The sequence below is a fragment of the Rhinolophus hipposideros genome (assembly GCF_964194185.1).
Source record: "Rhinolophus hipposideros genome assembly, chromosome: 2".
Lineage (NCBI taxonomy): Eukaryota > Metazoa > Chordata > Mammalia > Chiroptera > Rhinolophidae > Rhinolophus > Rhinolophus hipposideros.
The window spans coordinates 94,729,022-94,755,551 of NC_138048.1; the positions used below are offsets into that span (position 1 = coordinate 94,729,022).

General features: G+C 36.7%; 1 protein-coding gene across 16 annotated transcripts in view; it reads left to right on the plus strand.

Annotated features, from left to right (window-relative positions):
• JAM2 (junctional adhesion molecule 2) overlaps positions 1-26,530 on the plus strand; it is a 52,116-nt gene that overhangs the window by 15,631 nt on the left and 9,955 nt on the right. For 14 of the 16 annotated variants that reach the window (XR_013994925.1, XR_013994926.1, XR_013994927.1 and 11 more), the window contains exons 2-6: positions 11,493-11,558; positions 17,033-17,140; positions 18,549-18,701; positions 20,917-21,119; positions 23,772-23,871. Coding sequence is in view for 12 of the 16 variants with exons in the window: in XM_081073274.1 (XP_080929400.1) it covers positions 11,493-11,558; positions 17,033-17,140; positions 18,549-18,701; positions 20,917-21,119; positions 23,772-23,871 (630 nt within the window). In the remaining 4 variants the exon portion in view is untranslated. The remainder of the gene's footprint in view (positions 1-11,492; positions 11,559-17,032; positions 17,141-18,548; positions 18,702-20,916; positions 21,120-23,771; positions 23,872-26,530) is intronic. The other 2 variants (XM_081073269.1, XM_081073271.1) reach the window with 1 other exon arrangement.

The window sequence follows — 26,530 nt, forward strand, 5'->3', positions numbered from 1 at the left end:
ATATGAAAATTGATTCTGCATAGCAGTGTTGTGACAAACTACATATTTATAATTGCAAATTGGCTGCTTCACAATCTTTCCTTGTTTAATTTTGTGCAGCTCATCTCTTAATTATAAAAATTAAGCATAGCTCTTTATATTCTATTTCATTTGCTCCATAATTCACTTCCATGCATTTGGAAAATGTCTACTGACTATTATACACCTAGCATTATTCTTGGCCATTGGGAGATTGGTAAGGAAAATCAAAGCCCCTGCACTCGATGCGTAAATACCTAGTATATAGTATGTTAGAAGCTATAGAAAGGAGAAAAATCAAGGTAACATTAGGGAATCAGGCGTTTGGAAGGGAAAAGGTCAGATGAAGGTAGGGTTGCGATACGAAATAGAGCAATTGGAATGGACTTCAGTAAGGAGGTGTCTTTTGAGCAAAAATGTAAAGAAAAGAGGGAGTTAATAGACATCTGGAGGAAGAGTCTTCTAAGCAGAGGAAATACAGCATGGCCAGCTTTGAGGATAAACATGGAGGCTAGTGTCCCTGGAGCAGAAGGATGGAATAATTGAGGATGGGAGGTCTGAAAGGCAATGAGGCGAGATTGTATCGGGCTTTTGATGCCGAGCTAAGGACTTTTACCTTTACTCTGGGGGAAACAGAACTAATCCAAGGCTGTGAGCAAAAGAGTGCCATGATCTGATTTAGCATTTTAAAGGATCACTCTAGTGGATGTGTTCAGATTCAAGTTTAGAAGTGCTGGATAGAGTAGAAGATCAGTCAGGAGTGATCCAAGCAACAGATTATGGTACTCAGACCAGGTGGCAGCAATGGAAGTAGTGGGCAGTGGTCGGATTCTGGATGCGTTTTGAAGGTAGAGCTAATAGGATTTGCTGATGAATTGGATATGGGCTATGATTAAGTGGAATCATTAAGGATAACTACAAGGTTTTGGGCCAGAGAAACTAGAATAATCATTTGAGGTGGAGGAAGGTGGAGCAGATAAGGAAAGAAATATGAGTTTTGGGCATAATGTTTGAATGTCTGTTAAACCTTCAGGTGGTTAGGTTGAATAAGCATTTTGATATGAGTCCATATTCAACAGAGCCATCTAGATTGGAGATATATATTTGAGAGCTGTTAGCATCAGAAAGTGTTTAATGCCATGAGTGTGGATCATTAAGGAAGGAAGTATAGATAGAGAAGAGAAGATGACCCAAGATAAGACCCATCCTGGGAAAGTACGTGGGTGTAGTGAATTGTGTCAAATTAAGGCAGTTAGGGAAGGCTTCATTGTCATAAACCATATTTTACATTAGATGATGAAACACAGCTCAAGAGGTTGTAACATTCCCAAACATGTCATAGCGAGGACGAACGAAGAAATAGGGATTCGCACTCTAAGCAGCCACTATAATGAAATCCCATTAACCATTTTTAAAAGGAAGAAACAGATGTAACCCTAACTAGTCATTTTCTATTTTGATGATCCATCTTAATACGTGATTATTGTAATCATTTATGAAGCCTAATTTGCAGCACCACATTGCATACATGTGGAGTGAGTAGAAAAGGATGAAAAATAAATACTTGTAGAGAACCTACTATGTGCAAAGAACTAGGCTAAGCAATCATGTACTTTATTCACTTTAATCTTTACAACCAATAAGGAAGGCATTATTAGCTTCATCTTACCTAAATGAAAACTAAAGTTTAGAAGATTAAGGCTGTAGCTGGCCCCTGGCTGTGTGACTAGTTATTCATAGCGCAAGGTTTTAAACCTTGCTAGGTCTCATTTCTGCTTTATTAATTATGACTTCCTGAAGATGAACAATGAGTCTGTTTTCATCTATAATAGACTTAGGCCACATTTATAACAGATTCTCCTTTCCTCACCATCTGTACTTTAATGTGTGTGTGTGTGTGTGTGTGTGTGTGTGTTTTATTTTAGATAATAATTAGTCAAAAAGCCAAGCTGTTGAAAATGGTGCTTGTGGTACAATACTATCTAGTTCTTTATCCCAATAGGTGAGAAGTCAATTCTGATACCGCCTCATCACCAACTGAAGTGCTAAGACTGACTACATAATATCAAAATATCTGGTTGATTCTGTCATAAGTCCAGTCATCCTACTGCTATACAGGATAGCAAACAGCCATTTTGCCTGAATTATGCTATGACAGTTAGACTTTTGCATGCGAAATTTGGACACAGATAACTTTGTCCATCAGAAGCTGGATCTCTAATAGTACATACTCATTTTCTGACCATTTTACGGTCAGCTCTGAAGGTCCCACTGATTTGAATGCATGCAGATTATCTTACGCAGTTCAAGGTGCTGTAACAAAAATAACATAGACTAGGTGGCTAAAACTACAAACACTTATTTCTCACAGTTCTGGAGGCTGGAAGCCTGAGATCAAGGTGCTGGCAGATTTGCTGTCCGCTGAATCTGCCAACTTCTCATTGTGTCCTCACATGGCTCATAGAGCTAGCTAGCTCTCTGGAGTCCTTTTTATGAGGTTATAAGGGCACTAATCCCATTCGTGAGGGTTCCATCCTCATGACCCAATCACCTCCCAAAGGCCCTGCCTCCTAATACTATCACAGTGGGGTTAGGATTTCAACATACGAATTAACGGGGGACACAAACATCTAGCCCACAATACAGGTGTTCATTAAACCATTTCTTTTACTGGTCTGGTTGACTGACCCTAAAAGTTGCATTTTGATGTTAGCTTGCAGTTGGTTGTAGTAAAACCAGTTTTGAAGTAAAAAAAGTGAGTCAGAGACTTGTCTTTACCAAAAGAAAAGGGAAATTATAGTACTTGGATTTAGAGCATCAGAGAAATCAGAGTAATTAATAAGAGAACAATCTTGCCCGACAGTTGTAAAGTGCTACAGTTAAAGCATGCCAAACCATTGTTTCCATGTTCTGCACTTCAAAATAAATGGTTCTGTTCCTTTGGCTTCCTGAAGACTAATCAAAGGAAACATGAAGCAACAATAAGCTGGGAAGGTTGCCCTTAGTTTTCAAATCTCTTCTGGAAGCATTCATGGTAATAGAATTTAATTAACAACATGTATGAAAGGTAAGGGCTAAAGTTTTTATGAATTATCCATCAGGAGAGTTGAAAAATAAAATTCATACAATTCTCATATTTCAAGGATTGACATTTGAGAGAGAGCGAGTGAGTGTACATGAGCAGAAGAGTGCTAAGTTGTTGGTCATATAAAATCCTTAGTATTTTAAAGGTTGAACTATCAGGTAATGGACTCTGGAGACCACTTTATTGTGGGTGGTCAAATCTTAAAAGCTAAATAAACTCATTAATAAGGAGAAGTCCATAATTGTGTGCAGGGATGGATTATTGGTGCCCCCACTAAGAAAAATTGAACAAAAATTTTTATTTTTTCAAATTTTACAAAATGTACTTATATTGGCAGTCTCTCGCCACCCCTCACCCCAGGGCCTTGTGAGGTGCCCATGCACGTGAGAGCCCTAAAGCTTTTAAATTCCTGGTCATTCTGCATCCCTTTATGTGTTTATTCATTATATTTTATAAAACTTCTAATTTGGAGAAGGATTGAAAACATTAGTAGTGCACAGTCTTCATTTGAGAAATGATGACTGCATTTGCAGATAATAAATTTAACAAATTGGTGATGTTAGAGAATCTTTTTGACACTTTATACTAATCTCTGTAAAACACTATTTGTATTCAAATAGTGAACATGCTGTACTTTCAAAAAATAGCATGCTGTACTTTCAAAAAATAAAAACTTGACTCCCAAAATTCACTTAGTAAGGCCAAGAAAAAAATACTCTGAAGGTATTAAGAAAATCTAAAACAAACACCTGTGTCGTGTAGGAGGTGGAGAATGCTTAGTAGATGGTAGAGTGCTATCTTCTCACATACGTTGCTTAAGTGGGTTTATAAATATCAAATAACTGCAGAATAACCATTGCACTCTCCCCTGACCCCAATAGCCACTGAGTAATCTGTTAGAGGACACTTTGTGCAAGAATTCTCAGATTGCCACACCTGGGTGATTCAAGAACCAGAGTTGAGAACACAGGGTCAGAAACTCTGTTTTAGCTATTTGCCCACAGCTGATCAAAACTCTGCAGAAATGATTTACATTGCCTGCTCTCAAAAATTACTTATTTGGCAATTACCTTAGCATGTTCATTTCTGCTGAGAAACATAACTATTAAATACTGGACCTTTAACCTTGAGAAACCATATTGAGGTTTAGGAGTTACTAACTATAATTTCAGATTGAAAGGCAATGAATGAATGATTTTTAATTGAAATGTCACCAAACTTTCAAAGCTTGATGCACCATCTCCACTGTAAGGACGTGTCAGAGACACAACCCAGACCACATGAGACAGTGAGTGGGGAGAGACCCTCAGGTTTGTCATTCTTCACCTCTCCCATTTTAGTGCTCTTTACATTATGTGTCTACGAGTATTCTGATATCTGACATCTTTAGTAATGATTTCTTATTTTACACTAATAAAAGTTTAGGGCCATTGTTTCTTGGCACCTCAATCTTAGGGAGCACCAATGAGAACATAGAGTGGTCAACAACCATGCCTTCCATTGAATATTTGATATTTATTGGCATCGATTTTAGAAAATGACATTTCTTCATCTTGTCTTGAAAGTCTGCTGGATTTGAGTTAACTGTTGTCATCTATTTAACATCTATAGTTAATACCACTGGTAAATGAGTTGTATTTGGCTGAGATTGTCACTTGGATAATATCACAGAAAGATCTCAGAATCCTAAAATGGCTTCTTTTATTTCCTCCTGAGCAGTCCATGGTAAGAAATATAGCCATTGATGGCTTTCTGATGCTATCAGCCACCATTGAACACTTGAAGATGTGCTGAAGGCCATGTCTTTGACATTTTTGAGAATTTATTTTACTGTAAGAAGTTAATTTATCTACTTCATATCTAAAATCACCTGAAAAATTTTATTGTCTAGTTGTTTGGGTAACAGAATGCCTTAGAAATTTCCCGAAATTTACCAATGCATATAACGTATATGAAAACAACTTTATATTCAGTCCTGAAACACCAGTTGTCCTTCTTGTATGCAGATGATTTAAAAAGCAGATATGGAGAGGGGGCATAAAATTTTGAGCAGTATATAATAAACATAAAAGGTTTATTCAAATTAGTTCATTCATCATAAACAGTTGCCCATTAACGCTTGTTCTGTTAAAAATGGCAACTGATTAGATACTCTCTGAATAATATCTTTACAATCCTAAGGCTTGAAAATGGATGTGAAGCCATCTGCAGAGTGTCTGGCCTTACTGGGTTTGACACTACTTTCTCACAAAGCCTTGCACCGGTTGAGAATGGCAGCAGGGGCAAGGGGTCTGTGGAGCCACACTAACTAGATGTAGATGAACATCTTGTCTTCCGTGCCTTCTAGGGCTGTGACCTTGAGCGAGCTACTTAACCTCTCTCAATGCTCACATCTGTCAAAAAGGATATTAACACAGTGGAGTCACATTTTGCTCAGATGCTAGGTTCTTAAGGGGAAAATTTATTCATAGTCAAATCACCCTTAAATTCTTTAGGTCATCATTAACTCACCAGGACATCAGCCAGGGTAGCTCTAAAGCTAAATAGTCTTTTATTTTTCCTTGCAGTTTATGTAGCTTCCTTTTCTCTGAAAATAGGTATGAAAATCTCATTAAGAGGAAGGGCCAGAATATCCTGTTTGAGAGGCTAGAAGGACATGTCTGTCTGTCTCTCTGTCTGTCTCCCTTGTCCTCCTCCTGCACCTCCCTCCTCCTTCCCTCCCCACCCCTCTCCTTACTCTAGACTTACTATGGTTGAATGATAGTGAGATAGATGGGTATATTATCTAACTTCTAATTCCTACCTCACTGGGTTACTTTCTATCCATATAAAATGTATCCGTAATAAATAGTGGGTGGTATTATTTTATTTGCTACTTCTAGCCTTGTGCATAGTTGTTAGTGTAATAATTGTATATCAGTGATTATAAAAACCACATGGCTATTCATTTTTAGTTTTGAAAATGTATGAAATAATGTATGTCCAGTTTTTATAACTAGCTTTTGTGCATGGTAGTCTCTGTAATGTATTTAAAAAACAAACCAACCTCTATAACCTGTCAATTTTTCCTACTCATGTTTTTAATTAAAAGTGTTCATTTAAACAACACTCTTCTAGTAAGTTTGTTTTTTAAAGAAAAAAGTATTTATTTTTAGTCAAATCAGATTGTTTTAGATAAGTGAGACAATATAAGAACTTTTATTCTTACAGTTGGAGGGGAAAGGAACACAAAGGTTTCATGTGACTTGACTGGGAGTTGTTAACAGTTATGGAAATAATCATCTCTTAGCCTCCTATTATGAACTTCTGCCAGTGACTCTGGCACATGTCCATACTATTAAAGATGTTTTGTAACTCATTTTAAAACAATTGTTGACCTCAACCAGTGGACCTACATGACAATTGTTTGTTTTCGTATTTAACTGATTCTGGAACAGTGAAGACAAAATAAAAGTCAGTTCAAGAAAGCAGCCAACAGAGACTATTCCTAACATCTGTTAGTGAAATATTGATACAAAAGCCAACGTTTTGTTTTCATAAAAGGAGTTATTGGGTGCAAGTTAAGAAAAAATAAAGCTGATTTCCAAGACTAGAAAGGCTGAAACAAGGTAGAAATCTTATAATAAGGAAATGTTTTTTTAGAAGATTTAGAACTAGCTGTTTAAATAAGTTCAAAATAAGGACCATGCATTTTAATTATTTTTACCTTATTAACAGCAAACCTTGAAGTAAATAGAATTAGAGGAAGCAAGGTAGCTAGGAGGACACTTAAAGTGACAGAAATAATTATTCAGCTACCAAGAAATAGTATCTATTTATTAATTCTTTAAAACTATTCCTTATTAGAATTTTTTTACCTTTATTGTTTTGCCAGTTCAACCAATCAATCCTCACTTTTTTAGTGTCTGGGACACACTTTTTTTTTCCTATTCAAATATATACATATAAAATTTATGAAGAACTTAATAAAATCTGGTTAATAGCTGTTGACACTTTTAAAGTGATTTTTGAAAATTTAAGAAATTTTTCTCAAAGGAAGTTTAAACAAGTAGAAAAATTAAAAAGGAAGGAAATGATTTAACCCAGGCCTAAATCTTCCAGTCTCAGATTGGCCTAACGTTTGCCTCTAATGAAAGAAGACCCAAGTGTCCTGAAGAAAATAAACACTGAGTAGGCAGCGCGGTGGGTGTTTGAAAAGTTCAAAGATAGCATGGTATGGTGGGAACAAAGATTGTCTTTTCCTATTTTGTCCAAGTTTTTTCCTCGACTGGTTTCTAGGGAATATGAGCTTTCACTGTTTTATCTAAAAAGTACTAAAATAGTTCAAAAATCACAAGAAATGCCAGTCCTAATTGGAAATTCTCCGAGGGCACTAATTTACACATTGCTGAAGGAGAAAAGAGACTTTCAAAGTGCGCTTTGAAAGTTTCACAGAATAATGGTTTGAAATGAGACTCATTGGTAAAAACATTCATATCTTTTAAATTTAGGTCTAATATAACAACAAGAACACATGAAGCCCTGTCTTTTTGCCAGCTCACTTAGGAGGATTCTGGCTTGGCCAGCTTAGTCTCTTCCCTTCCTCTGCTCTCTGAGGATCTGGACCCTCCCTTTGGTCTCTACAAAACTAAATTGGGGAAGGAGTGGTGGGTGGAGAAGCTGGAAAAGAAAGGCATGAGGCAGTGAGGGTGGAGTTCAGAGGAACATGGGACATATTCTGCTATGTGACAGAGTGACTGAAAAGGAGAAAAAGGATATTTTAAAAGATTGTGTGGGCCCCTTCATGGTTTTTGAAATACACAAACCAAAGAGTTATTTTGAAATTACTCTTTGGTGGCCCTGACACCTCTCTACAACTGAACCACTTGGGTCGCTGTTTTATGCAAATAATATTTACAGCTGTCAATAAAAAGGATTAGTTCAATCCTACATTCTTCATGTACACAACAGGTTTGCCAATTTCTCTAATGAAGCTGTTTACGAATTAAAAGTATAGAACCTAAATAGTTAAATAATGTTCCACATGGCAGCTAGATATTCGAGGCCTGTAGATTTTTGAGCTTTCCGTTTCACAATGTGCTGTCCAGGCTTCTAAGTGAGAGAAAAGAAAAAAATATATATTCACAATAGCGGGTTCCTTAGGAGTGATAAAGTCTAGTACAGTGAAAGACTAATTTCCATCTTAATGTACATATAGATAAATAAATCAAAAAAAAGATGCTATCTTGTGTGAAAGATTTTTCTCTCCTTCCCAGAAGTGGAATAGATTATTTCATAGTTCAAAAAATCTGATAGGAATTCCTCATAGGAACTTTCAAAGTCCTTAAACTCATGGTTCTTTGCCTTCCTTTAGTCTATTTGTTTATTTTTATTGCTGGTTCTTCAAACCAACCTAGCTGTAAGTCCAGAGCAGTGGTTTTTCAGCCAGGTATGATTTTCCCACCTCTATCCTTAGCATTTGGCAATATCTAGAGACATTTTCGGTTGTGATGACTCGGGGTGCCATAGGTGGGGGATGTTCCTGGCATCTAGTGGGTAGAAACGAGGGATTCTGCAAAATATCCTACAGTGCACAGGGCAGCCCCCACAGCAAACAATGATCCCGCCCCAACGTCAATAGTGTCACACCCGGAGCCTTGGCTCTGAGATTACCTTGTTGTCCTAGTTCTCCCGTCACAGCCTCTTAGTTTCCACCTTCTGTTGTGCGTCAGAGGCAGTTCCTTGCCTTCATTATAACCACTATTTTCTCAATGGTGCTTTCATCTTCATTAGACCAATGGACCTTTCCACCTTTCATGTGCAATCTTTGTTAATATGCAACTTTGCTCATCGTTTAGCGTGCAGGGACATGATGTGTGGCCCAGTACAGTACAGTAATAAACTCAGTGGGCTTTAGGTAGAGATGGGCTAAGGTCAAATCCCACCTCCACTGCTTACTACTTGTATAACCTTGGCCAAGTTTCTTACCCTCTCTGTGCCTCAGTTTCCCCACCTGAAGAAAGTGTGGATTAAACAATGGTACCCTAACCACAAAAAAATTGTTGTGAGAATTAAATAAGTTAATCCTGGTAAAGCACTGGGAACTTTGCCTAAGATCTAAATGCTTACTAAGTGCTAGCTATTGTTACTCTTTCTCAAGAGCCTACTAATATCTATCCAAGTTCTCCAACTCACTTCCTCCTCTCTACCCTTTCGCTGGGGAGAAGGTATATTTTCCTGAGGACGATTTTTCTTAAAATTTTGTGTAAACTGTGAGACATTTCCATTTCCCTTGTGGCTAGGGTTTCTAAATGTGGAAAGGCAGGAAGTATCCTCCTCTTCTTTCTCTGGTTTTAGCCACCTACATTCCCTCCTGAGGCATGAAGGTGGGGGTGGGGGGCGGGATATCCCAAAACATCATGCTGGATGACACACAGCTGTCAGTGTATAGATGGAAACTGACGAGTACATGGATGGGAAGATGGATGCATCATGGGCAACACCTGACATGAGTGACCGTGTGGTATGTGGTGCCTTTCACTGTGATGGGATTTGTAGAAAGGAAACAAAGTTTGGGGGTAAACCTATGAGGTTATTTTTGCCCATGAGTTTGTGGTGCTTATAGGAAATGAAGATATAGATATTCTGTAGAAAGAAGAGTTTATGGATTTATTCTCAGGAGAGAAATTAGCTGGAGGTATAGATTTAGGAATTTTGAGCAAATAAATGGTAGTCGAGTAAATGAGATCATAAGAGATTATATAGAAAGGAGTTAGTTGAGTCAGAAAAGCAGTTCCTGGAAGGAAGGATGGATGGATGGAAAGAACAAGAAAGAACCCACAAGGGAGACAGAGGGAAAACTAGAATAGAGTCATGTCACACAATCTAAGGAAGTCAACAGAGTCAGATGTCATAGAGAGATCAAGTAAGAAAAACTGAAAAGTGTCCATTGGATATAGTGGCAAAGATTTCTGCCTTGGTAAAAACAAAGTCTGTAGATCATATGAAGACAGAAAATAGAGAGTAGCATGAGCAGAGAAACAGCATTTCCAGTAAATTGTAGAAATGTGTCTTCAAGAATAACCACCTATAAATTTTTATGATCAGTTTAATTTAGTCAGATTATTTCATGTATGTTTTTTTTGTGAATAATGAGAGACAACAGCTGGATTGTTTTGCCTACATTGTTTACTCAAGGTAATCAATAAGAACACTTTGCATTATGCTTATTTTGAAATAATTAATACCAATCAAATATTATATACTTACAATACCTTCCAAAAAGAATTACTTGCCTTCAGGAACCCTTCATCAGTGTCATTTTGTTCTGACCCCCTTTTACTGGATTCTTCTCATTAATATACAATAAGAGTGGTATAATTTATTTGTTCAACACATATTTATTGTGCCTTGCTTTATGTCAGGCAGTGTTCTAGGTATTCAGGCTGTATCCGAGAATGCAACACGCAAACTCTGGTAAAACACGCAAAATCTGGTAGGATTTGCATTTTAGAGATAAATACTTATAGGAGTGATATAAATTGTTATAAAACATGGTCATTCAACTGGACTATAGAATGATATCCATAACACAAAGTGAAACATATCAAATATTGAATTAGAAAGTTTTAATTCCTGGTTCTGCTACTTTTGTTGCTTAAGTCTTAGTAATGTCTATTCATAAGGTATGTGAATGTATGTGCTGTACTGTGCTGTACACCTGAAACTAATATAATATTGTATGCCAATTGTAATTGAAAAATAAATTTAAAAAACTGTAAAAGAAACTAATATCTAGCCTGAATATTGAATTTCATAGAATAAAAAAGTATGTATAAGCACTTTTTAAAATGCAAATTTTATAAAAGATTATGGGAATGATATCACCTCCACCATCATCATCATCATCATCATCATCACTATATAACTATCAGATCACATTAGCCATCATAATCACCATAGTGACTCCTTTCTATACGATCTAGGTATAATCAGGGATAAATTTGTAAACAACTTATACCCTTGAATGAGGTGCTAAAAATTATTAGCTTTTATTTGGGGTACAGTACCCGGTGACATTCGATTGTATATTAGCTGATTTAAGGACATAAACTCTTGTTTAACAATTGGGCTTGGGAGAATGTGTTGCCTGCGGTGGGTCCTTAATAGATTCAGGGGTTCTCCTTTGGGAAAGGCTTAAAGGGCAAAACCACGATGCAGAAGATGGAAGAGACAAGTAACGGTTTGGATTCGCTTTTCTTATTTTGATACTTTAAAACTTATGTGTCATGAATTGTGTGAAACTGTCACCAAACTTGAGGCCAGTTTTCTTTAATGTTGCATCCCATTCACACATTTAAAAATGGCCTTTTGTACTATTTTAATTATCCTATCTGTTTTAATCTTCCAGATCATAAGGCCTATGGATTCTCTGCCCCAAAAGACCCTAAAGTAGTCACAGCAATAGAGTATCAAGGTAGAGTACCTTACTGATTTTCACAGACTGTATTGTTTAAATGACTTATGAGAATGACACATGTGATATTGTCTTTCTATTTGTCCGGACCCTCTGCCTCACCTCACACTAATTCTACACCTACAATGCTGCTCCCTGCTCTTTCTGCCTTGAGAACTCTTTCTCAGTGGAAATTTTGGACATTTGCTGAAAGACCTGATGTACAAAGAGGGCCTCTTACTACGTAAATTATCTGCAACAAAGCAAATCTAATTTGTGAAACTGGGAGATGGAGATTTTGCAAAGTTTCCAGCCAGCTAGACAGGGTAAATGGAAATTAACACTGCGAATACTTAACGTATTTAAGATGGCATTAATGTAACCTATTTTGGGATGCCATTTTGTTATTTATTTTAGCTTCTTAAAATATTTATGAGAGTTAGTACTGAATGTGTGTAAAGTTTCAGTTTTTGCAAGATGGAAAAGTTCTGGATATTGGTTGCCCACCAATGTGAATACACTTAACACTACTGAACTGTACAGCTAAAAATTGTTAAGGTGGTACATTTTAAGTTATGAGTATATTACCGCAACTTAAAAAAAATGTAAAGGCTCTGATAAGCAAGAAAAAATTTATAAGCGCTTTTATAAGTTTACTTCAAATATTGTGTCAAATACTTTTTCAAAGGATCTTTTACCTAGAACGCAATTAATAATGCTAGGCAAGGAGGAGAATGACTGTTTCTTGAATGTGGTGCAATGGTTAGGCCAGAGTTTGTAAACATTTAAGAAACAAGTCCTGAATGCCTGATCCCTCTTTTCAGGCATGTCTTAGGTTCCTGGGTTTGGAGAGAGAGAGGCTTGAAGGAAAGAGACAAAGATTAAAGAAGAAGACCACGATGGGTAGGAATTAAATGAATTAGTATTTAACCAGCATTTACAATAGCACATAATAAGTGTTACATGTGCTTATTCAGTAAAAATATGCTATAATAAAAATCAGCCCATCATTTACAAATAATAAATCACTTAAATAATTATTTAAGTTAATCAGATTCTTTTAAGTCCTAATATTTTACATGATTAAGCTAATAAAACACTCACTCTTTATCATGACTTAGTTTTAAATGGAGAGAGGTAGGAAAAGGAAATTAATGATTGGGAATAATTTGGAACTATAGAGCGCACTTATAGGACAGATAAGCAGGGCTGGACAAGGTGCCAAAGAGACTGGAAAGCCCAAAAGAGTGAGCGTAGTGAGGAAAAGATGGGTCAGGATGTCTATGAGGGACAAATGAAATGAAGTTAATTTCACTTACTTTTTACTTTTCTGGAGGTTCTTCCTGTTGGGTCCATCCAATTAGATACCATGGATGTAAATCACTGTCTTCGCAGGCCCTATGGCATGATATCTAAATTAGGATGCCAAAATTATATTCTATAGTCTTACATTAAGTTTTAAAAACTGTATTGAGGTGAAATTCACATAATGTTAAAGTGAACAATTCAGTGGCATTTAGTACATTCACAATGCTGTGCAACCCCCACTTCTGTCTAGTTCCAAAACATTTCTATCACTCCAAACTAAAATCCTGTACCATTTACATTACTTTTCATTGTGTGCTTTGTTTTTAGTGTAGAAAATCCTTTCTATTTTATTGCAAATGTTAGTTTTATTTATCCCCAAGTATTTTCTATTTTTCAATTTTATCTCTGCTCCTTTTAATCAGGGATTACATTTTGATTCTATTTTATATGTGCCCCAGACACCCCAACTTGGCTCTCCATAAAGCAAAAATAAATATCCTCTTCCATATTTTGGTTTTAGGATATTTTATTCAGTAACTTAATTTTAGTTAAAGTCTAAAATATTTTATGATTTGTGTATATGTGTCTTCCACCCAATTCATTCATTTTCTTTTGTCTCTTGTCTCTCTGATGTCAATAAATCGTGAATTAATTCCTTCTTTTTAGTGCACTGTTCTGTCACTTCCGATAGTGGTGCCAAAAACAGAATGAGACTGAAATGAAGGCAGTTCTGCCAGCCCCATAAATTATATAAGCAGTCTTACACAGAGTGTCCAGCCTCGAGAGCTACAAATCAGAGCCTGCTTTTCTCCAAGAAGTAATTTCTGGTAATTCTTTAGAACTACTTTGGTAGCATCAGTTCTCTCCTTGTAAGATTTTGATTAATTATTTATTTATTTATTTATTTATTTATTTATTTATTTACTTATTTATTTAAGGAGAGTGCAGCTCACAGTGGCCCATGCGGGGATTGAACCCGCAACTTTGGTGTTATTAGCACCACGCTCTAACCAACTGAGCTAACCGGGCACCCCAGATTTCGATGACTTTTAACTTGAGCACAGAGAATAAAATAAAAAGGTACAGTCCAGAATCCTAAAAGATTTAAAATTCACAATGAGTCTACATGATTCCTAAAAGTGACTATTTTGCTACATGCAAAATAGTTGTTGCTAATGCTTTTTCTAAACAAAAAATTATTTTTTTCTCAATTGAAATGAAACATATTTTTGGCAATTCATCTTACTGGAACAACTTGATGCATATTTCTGTTTCAATATGCATTACTTTGAGAAAATACGATTTATCTCTATTATTTTCTTTGCTGTCTCAAACAGAAGTAACATTTTAGTTCAAATTTGAATGATTTTTAGGTAAGTGTGTGACTCTGTAAAGTGTGGAGTTTTATTATGTCAAGGCAAGTTTACAACTGCAACTAAGAGAAGTTTCTCATGGATGAAATGAATAATGACCATTTATGGAATACATGCTATAGGCAAAGTACCATGTGTACTCAAGTATATAAAGCACCATCTCTCAATCCTTACAACAACTTGGCGAGATAAGTACTGTTATTTTTTTTTCTTTTCATTTTACAGATGTGAATATACTCTTCAAAAAAAAAGTTATTTGCCCCAAATCACACACTTAGTATATGGCACAGGTCCGACTCCAAAGCCTGTGCTTTAAGCTACCGTATTACGGCAGAATAACCCTAGGGCTAGGTGCAGAGTTATGCTGGCCCCAAGGGTTGTCTTTTGGCTGAGAAGAGAGAGGAGAGTCCATGTTAGTTAGCTTCTAAGTTCACGAACTTTGTCCCCATGATTCCAGTAGATCTACTGTTTCCCATAGTTCTGAAGGTCAAGATATTTTCACCTTACGATCTTGGCACTGGCTAGTCCCTTGCTTGGAACACTCCCAAAAAACCACATGGCAAATTCTAAATTCAAATTTTAGGGTGTTCTAATTTGAATTCTAAGGAATTCGAATTCCCTCTTTTAAGTCTTTGGTCAAATGTCACCTTCTAAATGAGGTGAACTCTGACTACCCTAATGTTTTAAATTGCACCCCCTCCCCCAGCACTCTCAAACCTCCTGTGCTCTGATCTACTCTAGTTCCATAGCACTCATCACCTCCTAACATACTATATAATTCACTTTATGATGTTTCTTATGTGCCTGACCCCCCACGTAAATTGTAAGACCAAAAGGGCAGAGATCTTTGTTTTGCTTATTGATGTAGCTCAAGAACAATGCTGGACATGAAGTAAGTACTAAATATATTTTGGACAAAATGGATAGAACATTTCTCCACATTTTACATGGTTAGTGTGAGTGAGGCAGGAGTGGAGTCACTGCATTTACGAAAATCATGGATTATATTTTTGAATATACTATCTATAGAAGTTTTTCACAGAGCAATGAGGACACAAATTAGGAAGAATTGCCAAGAGATGTGTTTGTGTGTGTGTGTGTGTGTGTGTGTGTGTGTGTTTAAATAAATGAAACAATATGATTATTTGCATATAAATTTATTCCTAAGAAGGAGTATGGTCTAAAAATGAGTGTGGGTGTGTGTTTAATTGTTGGAAACTCAACAAAATACGGGAAGGAAACCTATCTAAAACTCAAGACTCCGGAAAGTCACCACCCATTTTCCTTAATCAACAGAACAGAACTGTGTTTCCTCAGACAAGTCCCTCAGCACACATTTGTCTTTGGAGCATAACTGTAAACACATCTATAAAATGTTGTCTCCTTGTAATGTAAAACCTGCCTTTAAAACTTTAGACATTCTTAAAAACAACTTTTGGGGTTTTTGTGCATGCCTTTCTTTGTCCTACTTTCAATTTTCTGTTATCTTTTATTCTATTTCTATATTTCTAGCAATATCTGTAACTAAACAACTACAAACTACATATAACAAAGGGAAAGATCATAATTATATTATACAGAAATCATCAATGGGTTAATATTTTCATACACATTATACAGACTTTTTGTCCATACCTTTGTGTACATTTTTAATAAAATATGGGATAATATTTAAGTATCACTCTCTAATCTACCATATCACGTAATATCCTGAAGACTTTTTGAAAATGTCATTAAATCTGTTTAACATCAAAATCAGAAATTATATTTGAAAAAATTTTAACATAATTCCTCTTCCAGTAAAACATACTGTGCTTTTTGGTCAAACTATGTATATGCATAGTTCCTGTATATGCAGGAACAACAACAACAAAAATCTCAGAAATATGAAGTTGAAACTCTGGAGAAACTGGCTAAAATATACTTTAAAAATATTTAGACCTGGAAGTTTTCATTTGGCAACTTGAAGCAGCTGGCAGTCAGGCACTGGGTTTTACCCCCTCAATCATCCTGTTTAGACAGTTAAAAAGAGGAGGTTCCAGGAATTCTTTAATGATGTAACTGGAGTAAATTTCTTGTAATAAAGTGACCTTAGTGAGCTACACTGAGGAAGTTAAGCTTGATGCCAAGATTAAATATTTCAATACCTTATCTGGATTGAGGTAAGCGATAGGAATCAACAATTTATTAGTAGACCACATTGGATTTGTAGGCATGTATTCGTAGATGGTTATCAAAGAAGGGATCTGAGTGAGAATGTAGCATGTTGAGGGAACGTTTGTGGGTTTCCACAGTATGGCCTGGGCTGGCCTAACATGCTTTTCTTAGGCACTAGGTGGGAAGCACCCTCTTCTTATCTCCATCCTTGCACTCATCACATTGGACTGAACTTATGTTATCTTTTTGCCTCTTTCCCAGCCTATAAAATCCTTGAAGACTGATACTGGTAAGAATAAGATAATTAATCATAGCCGCCATTTTAAAGTACTTACTATGCATATATTATTGTATTTGAAGATTCACAAGAATTCTATGAGATACTCTCTTATTTTACAGATGGTAACTGAGGCTCAAGAATTAGGGAAAGTAGCATAGTGTCACACAGTTATTACGTGGAAGAGCTATGATGCTTTCAGTTCAAATTTGGGTTAAGCCAACATGATACCTGTTGAGGTAATTTATGAATGAATGAATGAATGGATGAATTGAAATATAAAGGAATAACTTAAGGATGTTAAACATTCATTGCTTAATTAAGTAAAATATAATTTCAGAGGATAATTAGCAAATAAGTATTTTTGTTGTTGTTTCTAGAGGTTATTTTAGCCTGTAAGTACCCAAAAAAGACCATTGCCTTCAGATTAGAGTGGAAGAAACTGGGGCCCAGTGTCTCCTTTGTCTACTATCAACAGGCTCTTCAAGGTAAGAAGCTGTGGACTTGAGGAAGCCAGAGTGAGAGAACAAACACCAAGTACAGCCCAGATGCTTTAATTTTCAAATGAGAACAGGACATCGCTGATAACTGAAAATGTGTTTTTCTAAGTGTGAGATGAAACCAACAGGGAGTGACTGAGACCTAGAACACAACCCCAAAACCAGAGAACAGAAAACAGAAGTAGGTGAACCAATGAGGTCCTGGATCTTTCATGTCTCAGCTCAGTCCTAGAAGCTATAAAATGCAATTGTTCTTACTGGCCCAGTACATTAAACTCTCGAGAGAAAAGATAATGCAGGTTTGGGATGGAGTGTCACTACTCAGTTATAATAACTTGCCATATTTCCAGTTCTCCATCTAGAAAGCTAGGCCCTTACTGGGTGGCTTAGGGAGGGTAAATACAACTACCTTTATCCATTACTTTCTTTTTTAAATTTGTTCTACCTTTCTTTTTACTCCCTATTCTTCCCATTGAATATATGATGAGCTTTTTAATTTGAAGTATTGATAATGATGAATGAAAAGCTATGCTGTCTGGGATTTGCTTCAAAATAATTCAGTGGTGAGAAGTATGGGTGAAATAAACAGGCCATGCATTGATTACTGTTAGCTGGATGATGGGTACATTGAGGTGCATCTTACTATACTCTCTAATTTTGTGGATGCTTGAAATTCTCCATTACTAACATTTTAGAAGTTGGAAATATAGTTTAACAAGTATCAGAAACATGTCATTATTTAAAAATACTATGTATTACTTTAATTTTAAAGAATTAAACAAGCAAACAAATGTTTAAAGTTCATATCAAATGTAAAATATCCCTCTGATTCTTATCCATGAAGATAAGGCTATAGACTTCAAGGTGCTCATGGCACAGCTATCTTTACTTGAATTTTCTACAGTTGCCAATTCTGGTATCTGAACATTACACAAAACACTATTTTAATTCTGTGCATATTAATATCAAAAACTAACCAAATGAGTGTTTTTAGGACCCCCCTCACATTTTCTTTCTGGCAGTGTCATGTGGGTCACACAGCACATAAAGTTACTATCCCAGCTAGTGAAACTAGGCTCTCCAGTATCCTTGGAAGACAGGAATATTTTTATAAGCATGTTAGAAAGGAAGTAAGGCAGGAATGAGGATTGAACTCTTTCAAATAAAATATGGGAAGATGGGAAGATGAAACTGAATATTCTTTGGTGAACAGTATGTCATTCTAAAAGAAAGAAATTTGAAGTAGCAGCACCCATATACAAGTTCTAAGTTTTGACATCGAGTTTGTTAATAGGAAAAGAAATGCTTTGGTTACTGAATGAAGCGACTTGAGGAAGGCAGTATACAGAAGGTTACGTGCATTATTAATAACATCATTGTCTTCTTTTTCTAAAAGGTGATTTTAAAGATCGAGCTGAGTTGATAGATTTCAGTATACGGATCAAAAATGTTACAAGAAACGATGCCGGGAACTATCGTTGTGAAATTAGTGCCCCGTCTGAGCAAGGCCAAAACCTGGAAGAGGATACAGTCACTCTAGAAGTATTAGGTGATGTGCTTGTATCTGTGTGAACACTGTTCCCCACCCCACCCCCATCACCCAGTCCCAGGGGCAATGAGGCAACTCAGGGGCCCCAGTCAGTCAAGTTACGGAGACCACCAGAAGCACCTCTCCTGCAAAGTCTTGGCCATTTCTCACTTCACCTCATTGGCTGCTGAAATTTTACTAGTACTAATTCACTATCACAAAATCTCTTTTTGTTTAAGATTGAGGTAAATCTTAATGGTCCTACTCTGTACATAGGAGCATGCTCCCCAAGAGTTTACTTTGCAATAGCATTCAGCATATGTAATATTTCTCCTACCACATAAAATAATATCACATGAGATGATAGAAAAGCAATAACACAAAACAGTAGATGAGGGGGAGTATTAGGAATAATTTGGTAAAGAAAGGAGATCAGCATTTTATTGTGTGGCTGGTATGTGTTAGGCCCTTTCACATGGGTAATTTTACTTAATCTTCACAGACAACCTGATTGTCACAGATGAGGAAATAGAAGTTAAATGATTTTCCAAGGCTAAATAGCTAACAAGTGTTTGGACCAGGATTAGGATCTCGATGGAGTTAATTCTAAAGCCAGTATGTATAGTGTTTATAAGCACCATTGGTAGATATTAACAGCTCATGATGACAATTAGAGGGACATGTTCTTTTTCCTTCATAGATGTTAGTATAAATTACCCACTAAAAGGAATGAAATAACTCCTCTTCCTTTTCTTATATAGTCCAGGCTCTTTTTAAAATAATAGTAATGTGTTAATATAGAAGAAATTCAGAAAATCTTGCAGGAGACTCAGCCGGTGTGTTAGTCTTCTGTTAGTTGACATAACAGATGATCGCAAACTTAGCAGCATAAATCACCACCCATTTATTAGTTCACAATTCTGCAAATCAGAAGCCCAGCATGACATGATGGGGTTCTCTGCCCAGGGTTTCACAAGGCTGAAATCAAGGTGTCCTCTGGGGAAAGGTGGCTCGGGGGAAAAAATCCCCTGCCAAGCTCATTCTTGTCATTCATTGGCAGGTTTCAGTTCTTTGTGGCAGTAGAACTAAGGTCCCTGTTCCCTATTGGCTATGAGCTGGGTGCCACGTTCAACTGCTAGTGCCACTGCATTCCTTGCCACGTAGCCCTCTCCATCGTCCATCCATCAAAAGAATGTCTAATCCTTTTGTGCTTTGAATTTCTCATTTTCCCTTTTGTGACCAGCCAGGGAAAACCACTTTTAAAGGGATCATTGTTTATGTCAGTCTATCTATTTAATTTCCCTATCATACAGACAGTGGATTTGAGGTCTTAATTACATCTCAAAAATCCCTTCAGAGTAGTACCTAGATTACTGTTTGGTGGAATGAGAGAAGCTGTATATATAGCAGGGCTGGGAAACTTAGAGGACCATCTTAGAATTTTGCCTACCACTTTAGAATTCTGGGTTTTCCTGGAGTTAACTCACCTGGTAAAGTCTGGTTTACTTTACAAATCCCTGGGATCAAAATAACCCTAACTCAGGTATTCTCTAATTTGGCAGAGTCTAGGCAGAATAGGATTTTAGTTTAAGTATTGGGTCTGAAAAATATGCTCAGGTTTGACTTTTTTCCAATGTAGTTGGTAATGTAACATTAAAACCACTGGTGAGGAAAAAAAGTAGAGATTGTTTATCTAAAAAAGAATTGTTGTTCTATAAGCTAACATGATGCTTTATATTATAACAAAAGCACTCTCAGTGAGTGGCTTAACATAAAGAAGTTTCTTGTATACGTAAAGTCTGAATAGTTGGGGCTGAGATCGTAATGGAGCTATGTTATTGTACTTCATGAAATCATTGCAAACCCAAACTAATGTAGGTCTGATACCTTCAATACATGGCTTTCTGAAGTCACTATGGGTGTTGACACCTACTTGGTAGTGGGAGGAGGTGGGGAAGGAATGAAGGGTGAATTATGCAGGAGGCTTTTTTGTATCAGCCTGGAAATGGCATATATCACTTTTCCCCACATTCCATTGGCCAGAACCATGCATATGACTACATCTGGCAGCCCAGGAGCTGCCAAATGAGCTGTGTGCTCATGAAAAAAGGAAATGGGGCTCTTGAACAAATAGCCAGTCTCTATCACAGGTGTCTGATAAGTCAGTCTTTACCTGGCTGTTAAAATCCTTGTTGAGCTTATAAATAACCAGTACCGTTTGACTGCCATCCCTCAGTGGCTCCAGCAGTTCCATCATGTGAAGTACCCAATTCTGCTCTGAGTGGAACTGTGGTAGAGCTGCGGTGTCAAGACAAAGAAGGAAATCCACCTCCTGAATACACGTGGTTTAAGGATGGCATCCCCTTATTATGGAATACAAAATTTGGCTCTCAAAGCATCAACAGCTCATACACAATGAATACAAAATCGGGAACTCTGGTAAGGTCATTTCGAACATTGGCCTAGTAACTGTTCTGCATTGAGAGGAAAAATAAAATATTGGAACTGAATTGAAGGCTAATAGAGGGCTGAAACCATTGCTTGTTAAGTGGAGAGAGAAGGGGGCGGAAGGAAAGATGGTGGTCCATGCACAGTGAAGTGATGGAAAGCGATGCTACAGGAGATGGGAAGGCAAGAGAGAAGCAGGGAGCTGAGTCTCTATTGAGTCTCAGGGAGAGGTCTGCACATGCACCTAAAGCCGCCCAAGGCTGATTCACGTTGGTGGATCAGGCAGTTCACTACAGCGGCCTTCCTGGCCTGGAAAGGTACTCAGTGCAGTCTCATAGTGAGAGTATCAGGGAAATGCATAAAAACTTTCTTGGGGATGCCCAGCCCCCAGTGCCAGCCATGTGAGAATAGTGACTGTCACCAAACTATGGTAAGTTGTTCGTGCCGTGAAACCTTTCCATGACTAGATCAACAATTGACTCTGTGACTTGAGTGTTTACTCCAAATTTTCTGACTGCTTACCCCTTAAAATACTCTGATTGAAAAGTTTTCTAGGGATACTGATGGAAACCTATAAATAAGTTCTTTAAGGTTAATGACATTTAAAAAAAAAAGTATCTTTTACTTCTTTGCCTCTGGCTTTTCAAAGATCATTAAGCTTGAAGCCTTTTTTTGTTGTTGTGCAAGATAAAATAATGGGTCAGTTTAAAAATGTCTGGTGTCCATTAATACCGAATCACCACACCATTATCAAAAAATCTTAAAGGCATGTTAATAATAATCATTTTAATGAATTTGCAAAGGAGGTATAATGTTTCCGTTCATTTCTTCAGTCTACAAGCACACAAGAACATTGAAAACAACTAGATCCTCTGGTAAATAACAAGGCATATTGATTAAGGTGTTAAATAATAAAGCACATCAATGGATGCGACTACTCCCTGAGAAATGCCCGCTCCGGCCTCTCGGCTTCAGCAGGCTCTGTCATTAGGTCCCAGTGAATTTACACTGAGTAATTGGGCAGAAGACCTGCTGTCACACTTTGCTATATTTACTTTTCAAATTTATGTTTTCTTGGAGCATGTGTTACAAGCCTGAAGGCAAGTCTGAAATTATATAGGTTCTCCTTACTCAGCCTCAACCTTTGAAGTATCTTGTGATGTCAAAGGGATTCACAGGGCAGAACTAGGATGGGTTATTTTCTAAGAAATGAGCAATGGACAAAGGCTCCAGTGTATATAGATGACAATGATGTCCTTTTAATGACCCCGTATAATGTTCTGGAAGATCATTGTTGGTTTTAGTCTAACTTATTGTTTACACATAACTTTGGCCTTGAGCTCATGGTGAGTAATTTAAAAGTAGTCTGTTTGGAGCTTGAATCCCATCATGTTGAAGTATACAGAAAGGAGAAGTATGTGGGTAGTGGGTAAAGAAAAGTGAGCGAGGAAAGGGAGTTAATGAAACAACACCTTGCTTATTTTTAGGAACATATCTTGCATGAGGATCAAAGACAGTGAGGAGGTGGTCCTCAGAGGTTCTTGGCTCTCATGGATGCCGTCAGCACTGACCACTGTGGGGGTGTGACACGAGGGTACTGAAAGAATGATTCTGAGCACCCCTCTTATGCTCTGTGCTGGTCCTGGCAGGGTCCTTTAAGGTGTCAGGGCCCACTGCTTTCATCCCTTCCTCCCTCCCTCCCTTCCTTCCTCCTTCCCTCCCTCTCTCTTTCTTTTTCTGTCTTCCTTCTGTCTTCCTTTTAGGCCTGTCTGCCTGCCCTTCTGCCTTCCTTTCAGTCTTCTTTTCTGTCTTTTCAGTATTTTCATTTTCATCCCCGTCTTCTTTCTTTCCTTCTTTCCTCCCTCCTTCCCTCCCTCCCTCCCTCCCTCCCTCCCTCCCTCCCTCCCTCCCTCCTTCCTTCCTTCCTTCCTTCCTTCCTTCCTTCCTTCCTTCCTTCCTTCCAGAAATTCCCCCAAGAGTTTAAAACTACTAGTAACAAATATGAAACCTAATATATCAAAGTCTTACCTTTCATTTGCTTACCTTTCAGCAGGGAGTGGCAGGAGCAAAGGTTGGACTTTATGTTTTCAGAATTTTCAAAAGTTTTACAACCGATAGAATTTATAATCCTACGAACTACATTGATTACGATTTTCCTAGGCACTGCATTACTTCCTGGCAGTAACTCTGGTCTTTTGAGGAAGTGGTAATGTTTGCTGCTGCAGAGAACTCATTTGTGACTTAGGAAAGTGGATCAGCCCTTTGAGGCCAAGAAGGCCTTCACTTAGAAATGGCATTTTTTAGGAGAATAAGAAATACCTAAAATACTTACTACTACAATATGCTATAAACTTAAAAAAATGCCCACTGTCTTCCTGACTATACCACTTTCATAGTATCACACACAAAAAAGACACTTCTCCACAAGTCGTTTTCTGTCAAATTAAATAGGAAACTTAGCTAGCTATTTAGTCTTTAAAGGCATGGAAGATGTTAAACTTCATAGTAAAGATATAAAGTTTTAAGTCATTGAAAAGGAAAGACCAACTTACTGCTAAAATTCAAGGGACATGGTTATTTTAGGAGTCTACTTTTAGATTTATTGTTCAAAAAAATGCATTTCTTTTTTTCTTCCCCAAATAGCAATTTAACACTGTTTCAAAACTGGACAGTGGAGAATATTCTTGCGAAGCCCGTAATGCTGTTGGACATCGCAGGTGTCCTGGGAAACGAATGCAAGTAGGTAAGCATGAACTTTTGGGAGGAACAAATGGTTTGCAATTACAACGTGCAAGTATTTACGGGTAGAAGGAGTAAGGGTTAGAAAAGATGAGTGATTGGAAGGATAAACTGGAGGGAATCTTTAAAACTAGCTTGACATAATGTGTTGCAAGGAGCAAATGTTGTTTCTAATCTAGCTCCCAAACAAGCCAAGAATATTTAGCATTATACTTTACAAATTTTTGAATTTTTCAAATAATTGTTTTGAAATGACGCTCGACTGAACAATCTTCTTTCAAACAAAAGCCAACAGTCTTATAAATTAGTCAGGGTCAAGAACTCAGTATGGGGGTTCGAATTCCATCTCTGCCACTTACTAGCTACATACTCTTGGGCAAATTATTTAACATCTATGCCTCAGTCTCTCCAAAATGGAAATACTAATATACCATCCTATAGGGTTGTTATGAGGATGAAAATAATATCTGAAAGTGTTAGAATAGCGCTGGCATGCTGTGAGCACTACGTAAGTATTGACTATTTTATTTGTTATCAGGTTGTTGTTAATTTTCTTGATCCCCTAAAATACTATACTTAGACTTATTGCAGAGTAGGCACTCAAAAAAGACATGTTGAATATAGTTATGGATCTAGGTTACTGTAAATGATAGCTGCCATATATTATGTTATACAAAATAAAATCAGTAAAATCAGTGCTCAAGAACCTTTTCAGATTATGTGAGTTCAGAGCAAACATATTATTTTCTTCATTTTATTTTTAATAATTTGGTTTAATTCTTTCTTGTGTGAAAGCATGTGTTTTGAAAATGGTTGTGTAATAGAGAGGGATGAGCTTAGATGGTACCCAATGGGTTTAACGGTCACTCAGGAGGGCTGCACCCCAAAGGAGAATACTGAGGGCTCCCTCAGTTCAGGAGTTTCTCCTCAGCTTTGTGGGGTCAGAAACTCATTTTTCCAGTGTGCTTAGAGGTATGCAGATACATCTGCAATAATATATATTGTCTATGTGCAGTTAAACTCAGCATTTCTTTTTAAAGAAAATATAATTTTATTAGACTTCAGGATGTTCTTAGAATAAAATATTCAATAGTATATTCTAATTTCCACAAGTAAGTTTGAATTTCTGGTCTCTTTTAAGTTCAGAGGTACATATCATCCACCAAATTAATTCAAGTGTTGACATTTATAGTCAAACATAAGCATTTGCTTAAATTATCAGAAACTATCTCCTTCAATGCCGCTTTGGAGTTATTGGAAAAATTCATTAGAACCTGTTTAAAAATTAATGCATTCATCCAGTGTTTTCCTAACTTCATTCATTCACATACCATCCTCATGGTTTTCACCATAACCTTGTACTCCCTACATTATTACTATTATTTTTTCTCTAAATGGTCATGTTTAATTTTAAGGCCTAATTTAGCCTCATCTTAAGAAATAGTATCTGTGATATCATGGTTTTGACATCCTACTTACATGCATTTTTCCTAGCACACAGTAAATAAATATATAACGAATAAAATTTATGGTTTGTATTTTGCTGATAGTACTACTTTAATTTGAATATGATTTCTACATATCTACTCTTTCTGCATATAAGTTAGCTTAAAAGTTAAAATTAGTTTGCTTAATGCTCATCACTGATCTTAGGTGTCTCACGCCCTTGGTTTGGAATTTACATCTTTTGAAACACGTAAGAATTCATGAAATCTCATGTTCAGTTTTCTTTGTGAATTATCACTAATAATTTGTAAGCAAAAGCAGAATCTGTTAACTGTCTTTAAGAACTTCTTTTTGAAGTATAGAAAGAAAGTAAATCTTGGGTTTGTTAATTATCACAAGAAAACCCCACTCACACATAGCATTTTAGCAGTTTGGTTCCTTTCCATTTGGTTATAATAAGGATGCCTTCTTTTTATGGTGGCTTTTCTTTTCTTCTAAAGAAAGAATGCAAAATGTTTTCATACGTGTTGCTACATTTTTCTCTTGAGCGAGGTGTAAGATGGTTATGTGACTTTGTCAATATCTCACAGTATATGGCAAATGGGATGAAACAACTTACCTCTAACTTACAGGTCTTCTAGCTTCCATTTCATTGAAGAAAATAAAATTTATATCATGACTTAGTACTTATAGGGCAAGACAGTTTTGGGTTGTTTTTTTTTTTCTGTCAGAAGTTGCCTCTAGGTTGAATCCTTCATAGATGTCACATTCATTGACAAAGTACAGTACAGTTTTTTGTCATATAATAGCTCTTGGGTTGAACCCTTCATAAATGTCAAATTCACTGACTACTAGAAATAAAATAGCAGGCACAATTCGGTTCTCAGGAGTTTCATTTAGTTACTAATTTAATTTGCCTTAGATTGTGATTATTGTGGATTTTTTCCCTCTATTCTATTTTTTATTCAAATAAATAAAAAGCTGATCTCATTGACCGCCCAATGCTCAAGCAATTATGAACTGAGTTTGTACTAAGCAACAGTTATTGTTTTCTACTCTGGTCAAATTACTAAGCCTTTCAAAAAATTTGTCATGGTTCCTTAAAAAAAAGTCAGTTAATATTTCAGTGGTATCTGAGAAAATTAATAACACACTTGAATTAGGGAAAAACTTGCAGACCAGACATGTTTATGAAAAGCAGACTCACTTAAATAATA